This window comes from Toxorhynchites rutilus, chromosome 3 (genome assembly GCF_029784135.1).
Source record: "Toxorhynchites rutilus septentrionalis strain SRP chromosome 3, ASM2978413v1, whole genome shotgun sequence".
Taxonomy (NCBI): Eukaryota; Metazoa; Arthropoda; class Insecta; order Diptera; family Culicidae; genus Toxorhynchites; species Toxorhynchites rutilus.
The window spans coordinates 275,188,118-275,194,429 of record NC_073746.1 but is presented as its reverse complement, the minus strand read 5'-3'; the positions used below and the strand labels follow the sequence as shown (position 1 = coordinate 275,194,429).

The 6,312-nt window shown below is 38.8% G+C and overlaps 1 protein-coding gene across 2 annotated transcripts in view; it reads right to left on the bottom strand.

Moving 5' to 3' along the window:
* Nucleotides 1-5,359: 5,359 nt before the first annotated feature.
* LOC129774834 (titin-like) overlaps nucleotides 5,360-6,312 on the bottom strand; it is a 43,980-nt gene continuing 43,027 nt past the window's right edge. For both annotated transcript variants that reach the window (XM_055778844.1, XM_055778846.1), the window contains one exon: nucleotides 5,360-6,298. In XM_055778844.1, the coding sequence (XP_055634819.1) occupies nucleotides 6,275-6,298 (24 nt within the window). In that variant the 3' untranslated portion in view covers nucleotides 5,360-6,274. The remainder of the gene's footprint in view (nucleotides 6,299-6,312) is intronic.

Genomic DNA, 6,312 nt, shown 5'->3' with positions numbered 1-6,312 from the left:
ATTGAGAAATGCTCGAGTTATAAGCGTTCCAAATCTTGCATTTTTTCCTACTTGTTCAGTGCCTAGATTTCCATTTCACCCCCTATATCTTCCGGTTAGACGTAGTCCTACGTCAAAAACATCTGCCTTATATCATAAAGGTAATCTTTTTCCACAGTCATCTCAATAATTCCGAATAACCGTTTTTGGTCAGATTTCGACCGCAAATAATTCTTTATCCGTCGAACAACAAAAAAAAGTTCGTTCAACGGATGCCGTTGTATTAGGCAATGTCAGTATCATTCTGGCCAGCCGTTTCGTAGAAGGTTTGATGCAGGTTTTGTCCAACGATAATCGGAGTAATGACTATAATTTAAAAAGAACCGTTAGCTTGTTACAAAGCTTCGCTTCATCGAATTTCGAGTGGTATGAAATAAGCATTTTCAAATTCCCAGTAGGTAATGCGACATCGAAGTCGGTAAATTTTTCGTGATTCAACAAAGCGACGAATTTGTATTCATTTAGTTCCTTAAACCGTTTCGTCATTTCGTCAATAATTTTGTCTATAATCGATTCACACAAACGACGACAATTGATGACGTTACTGTCATTCATAGTTTCGCCAGATACATCAATTGCATATTTGATCGTACTATTGAAATGATGATCTGCTTTGAGCACCTCTATAGAAGCAAAGAAGCAAGGCAAGCCTTGACGATACGCACAAATTCTACTACGTCTAATTCCTTTTTTTTTGCAAAATTTGATAACTTTGACGTTTTTTTGTTGTTTGTGTACGAGTGAAGCAAAACCAAGTTCAATACGTTTGCGCGACAGTGAATAACCGTTGTTTCACCAATGTTTGCACACCAGATTTATCTCCGGACATTACAGTAGTGCATTCACAGCTCTGGGCCCCAATTTTGTCAGCATTAAGACCAAAGTACGCAGCTATTTGGTCGGTGTTAAGTCAGAGAGGACCAAGTAGCAAAATTGAAAATTTCGAGTTATTGATTACATGAGGTTAAAGTCTTCGAAAGCTACATACCACATTAATCTGATTTGGAAAATCATGCGTGCAACAGGAATAACGTATCGAAATTGTTTCGAATGCTCAAGGGAAATTCCTTTACAGCACCAAACTCCAAGCTCGTTTTTCTCCAAATTATAAAAATGTCACATGGTCTGCTCTGACTTAACACCGACCATTTCATTCACATGTCCGATCAATGCATCGGAGGTTTTGAAACGTAAGCAGACATACGAGTAGGTACTATATGTACCCGGTTCAAGTTGTCGAATGAACAAAATTGAAAAAAAAACGCTTGAATTAAATCCGCACATCAACGAAAGAACACCACCACATCCACAGAAATAATGGATGAATTTGTTCGTTTATTTCTTTGCATCACGCTCGCTCGGAGTGTGTGATGCTGTGTACTCTCGCGGTCTCGTGCCCTCTCTCAAATTTTAATGACGTCAGGAATAGAAACAGAAAGGGAAACGATGACAACTACGAACAAACACTGAAGAATGGTGGTGTGTATTTTCCAGGCCCCGGCCAAGAGGGTATGATCCGCGAGTCAAGATGTGTCGCAAATTTAGCTGTCATTGCCAAACTATCGGTAAGCTCAAGGCAGATCTATGTAACAAGGTGCGCCCATTCGTTAATCATATTTAACTCGAAACAATTGTGAAATTCGCGAAAATTTAAAGAAGGCAGTTTGCCAATCTTAAAATTTGAATGGAGATTCTGAAGTTATTCGATTACTTAAAATACGACGCTCTTATTACCATTATGCTATATATTTCACAACACACAACATTTACAAAAACTCGCCATTATAATATAAAATCATCATCAAGCACAATTCTAGTTCAATATTACGTAATACTGTATTGCATAGAATACATATTCGGAATAGAAAAGTAAATTTTCATTCATTATTTTTTATTTTAGAAGTGTGTTAATGTCATCCTGTAAATTCATGGCTGTAGAGTGGTTTTCACATTTTGACCCACCTGGAAGTATGTTAAGCGCCTTGATTTACACCAGCTTGAGAGTTTGGCAGTTCTCGCAAGTGACAGTGACAAGTAACAGCAAATACAATTTGCGACCCGGACATGTTTGACGCTGTCAAACGCAGTGTATTAGTATATGGATGCCCTAGGGCCGGTATTTTCCGATGCAAACGGGTTTTGTTCAGCAGAAATATTGAACCGAAAACGTCATTTTTACGCAAGGCGGCGCATTAGTAGTAGTGATCGTTTCATACGTAGTTGACTGTGTTTGCCCTGTGTTTGAATGACTACTTCAATGTTTTCCACACTTCTAAATAAATCCTGCCAATTGATATAGTTAAGCTTACACCTAATTGATTGGAAATTTGCTTCAGTGTAATCAGATACTTCTTCGAATTCATAATCAACTGGTTTTTGGGTGTTATCTATAAATATAGAATATTCGATAGCTGTGTGGAAAGCTTCTTTTTCCAAAGTGGAGTTAATGATTCAGTCACTCAAAAATCTTCGGTCTATTTGTCAACAAGAAATCCAAAATCAGTGATAAAGTCCGCATTTCGTTGATTGAAATCTCCATGGGGGAAAAGAAATGTCGTATATTGTCCATATATGGCAACACTTAAACATATCTTGTGTTGTACTTATCGCATCGGGTCATACTATACGGCTATTGAAAGACGACAATCTGTGTCATAAGTGTTGTTTTGACAGTGTTGTGATTGACCTTTTCAGTCTCAAGTTATAGCGCGTCAAAGATGGAGTCCACCAAGCAAGAAATTCGCCATATTTTACGTTTTTACTACCTGCGAGGTAAAACTGCAATGAAGGCGGCCGAAAAAATTCGTGTAGTTTATGGACCCGATACTGTAACGATTCGCATAGCACAGCGTTGGTTTGATCGATTTCGTTCTGGTGTAGTGGCCCCGTACTGGTAGGCCAATCGTCGTGGAATCCGATAAAATCGTTGAAATCATCCAAGTAGACCGGCTCGTTCGATTGGCCAGGAACTGGGTATAGACCATAAAACCGTTTGGAACCATTTGCAGAAGATTGGATTCCAAAAAAAACTGGATGTATGAGTGCCACACGAGTTGACGCAAAAAAATCTTTTAGACCGAATCAACGCCTGCGATGCACTGCTGAAACGGAACGAACTCGATCCATTTTTGAAGAAGATGGTGACTGGTGATGAAAAGTGGATCACGTACGACAACCTAAAGCGAAAAAAGTCGTGGTCGAAGCGCGGTGAGCCAGTCCAAACCATCGCCAAGCCCGGATTGACGGCCAGGAAATTTTTTGCTGTGTGTTTGGTGGGATTGGAAGGGAATCATCCACTATGAGCTGCTCAACTATGTCCAGGCCCTCAACTCTGTTCTCTACTGTGAGCAGCTTGACCGTTTGAAGCAGGCAATTGACCAGAAGCGGCCAGAAATGATCAATAGGAATGGTGTTGTTTTCCACCAGGACAACGCTCGGCCTCACACATCTTTGATGACCCGTCAGAAGCTACAGAAGCTCGGATGAGATGTCCCACCGTATAGTCCGGACCTGGCTCCAAGTGATTACCATCTCTTCCGGTCCATGCAAAACGCTCTTGGTAATATTAAGTTGGCGAAAACTGGCTGTCTGAGTTTTTTGCAAATAAGGAGCGGGGTTTTATAAGGGAGGGATAATGAAGTTGCCTTCTAAATGGCAACAAGTTTGCGAACAAAACGGCGCATATTTGACATAAATTGGATAATTTTAAGTATGCTAAATAAAGCGTCAAATTTCGATCATTTCTAAAAAAGAAATACGACATTTCTTTTTCCCCAACCCTATATGTGGATTTTTGATTCTGGTGCGAAGGAAGATAAAACATTTTCAGCAACTTCAAAGAATTTCTCATAACAACTAATTTGAGCATGATAAGGGGAGGAAGTAAACAGATGCAAATAAATGTATCTCTCCCGCAATAAGTGCTTTGACCCACCCTTGCTCAAACTTGTCGAATTCTGTTGTTGGAATATGTTCTGAATTTATTAATGAATTAATAGCAATAAGGACGCCGCCTCCCGATTTTTATGGGATTTGTGAACATTACGGTCATCTCTGAAGACATTAAAACGATTTCCGAATACTTCCTCGTTTCTAACACTATCATCCCAACTTGTCCCTGTTGCCATAATAATCGAGAAAAAAGACTTCAGAATATTAATTTGGATTTCTTTCATTTCCAGTGGACTTTTCATACGGTTGATATTTTGGCAGTATATCAAAACTTCAACTACATTTAGTTGTTGATGCGAGGAAGTTGATTAATGATCTACTACTTGGTATGACGATGCATCCAAATTGTTAAAACTTACTACTTCTCCTTGACAATTCATTATATTCTGGGACGTCTGACTTCGTTAATGAAAACACCTCCTCCTGAGAAGATGTCATGTCTTGTCTTTCGTCAGGAAGTGGCGAGTTGTCATCCCCCAATGGGCTCGTCAATTCCGGGGAAAGCACGAATGCCTGCATGAATATTTGTTGCACGGTGCAGCTGTATAGTCTCCCGAAGTCATGTAACAGGACGAGTGCGCTTGAACGCAATTTTGTACGTTGGCTGCCATGTACGGATTAAGAATTTCACCTCTTTGAATTTGTAGCTAGCCGGTTGCCCAGAGAATTGATACTTCGCTGCCACCAGGAGCTCTCTATCCGTTGGAAGTTGGATGTTTCTGTGTTGACTGCCATGTTTCCAGTATACCTCTGTTATTGTTGTTGTTTCTGCTATTGATGGAGTTGTTTCGATTGTTCCTGTGGTTGTTGTTATTGTTACGTTTATTGTTGTTGTTGTTGTTGTTGCTGTTATTGTTACAATTGTTGAGACTGTTATCATTACGGTTGCTATTGTTGTTGTTGTTATTGTTACGGATGTGATTGTGATTGTTCCTATTATTATTGTTTCTACGATTTTTGAAATTGTTCCTGTTCCTGCTGCCATTGTTAGGGTTACCATTGTATCTGTTATTATTATTATTGTTGTATCGGCGATTTTGTCTACGCCGTTTTCTGGCTTTATCTGCATCTTGTTGTTTTATTCTACGTAGTTGCCGTGCATCACGCGACGTATAACGTGACATTGAGATCTCGACCTTAAGCTGGATTCATTGGCGCATTCCGCAAAATTGTGTATCACAATCTAGCGCTCATGTCGCTGCTTATTTACGAAACAACGTCATTCAGCGTTTGAATTTGTAGAAGCGAAGAAGGTTATAACGATGTAAACGTGCGACGCTTGATGGCGAACGCCGGCACTTAAGAAAACTTGGCTTTGTAGTCAAAGTGGTGATGTGAACGGTGTGAATCATGGGCGAACGAAACAACCTCTTTTATTAAGCATTTATTTGATAGTTTCGCAAATGTTACATCGATTTAATATAATATTAACCTTGCAGTTTAGGTTTAAGTTTATCCTAAATATCATGTAAAATACTTGGTTTATCAGAGGTTTTTTTTGCTCATTTCACTGCCTCCGTATGTTTTGTTCATTTTTCCCTTTTTCATTCTCAATACTAAATAACTGTTCACTTGCTTGCATTAACATCAAAAAAGTTAACGATTCTTGTTTGTCTTATTCCACTCGATTAGCCACTTTTGCATCTTTATGCGCTCCATTTGATGTATGCGCGCAGTTGGGTTATGTCACACATGAAAATATTTTATTTTTTTTTATTGGCAATTTGAATAGCAATCTGACGCCGGTGCCTTTGCTAAGCATTTGCATACTTTGACTGTGTCAAAAAAGCGAAACTACGCATGTAGAAATAAGTGAATATAGAATTCAGTTTTCTTACGTTATATCTAATCCTCGAATGTAGTCCTCCCGATTATGTGTTTTCCTACCCTGTCCAGTGTCTAACAGCAAGAATGTCTCTTGTCAATCTACGCCTAGTATCTGCTGTTCTGACTGACAATCATTTTTGGTACAGTACTCTTTACTATGCATGTCTCGTGAAAGGTTAGTAGGATGTTGTATATATGAACTTTTCTTAATGTTTTGTTTTTCTGTAGAAGTTGTTTTACTAGATTAAACGAAAATTGAGCTAAGCTTATTTTTTCTCATTGTCTTGAATATTCATTTTTTCTCACAATACAGTAGATTTAATATGGTTTTGCTTGTTTGTTATAATGAAAATATCATCGAATATTCGGGAAAAGGGTACATTATGTTAGTGTGTAGTGGATGGAAATCAAATCAGCTGATCTCCTCGTACGCATTCGATCGAAATGTCTTCTTCGTTTAGTCCTCCTTTTCAGTCGTTTTCTGTGGGTGATAGG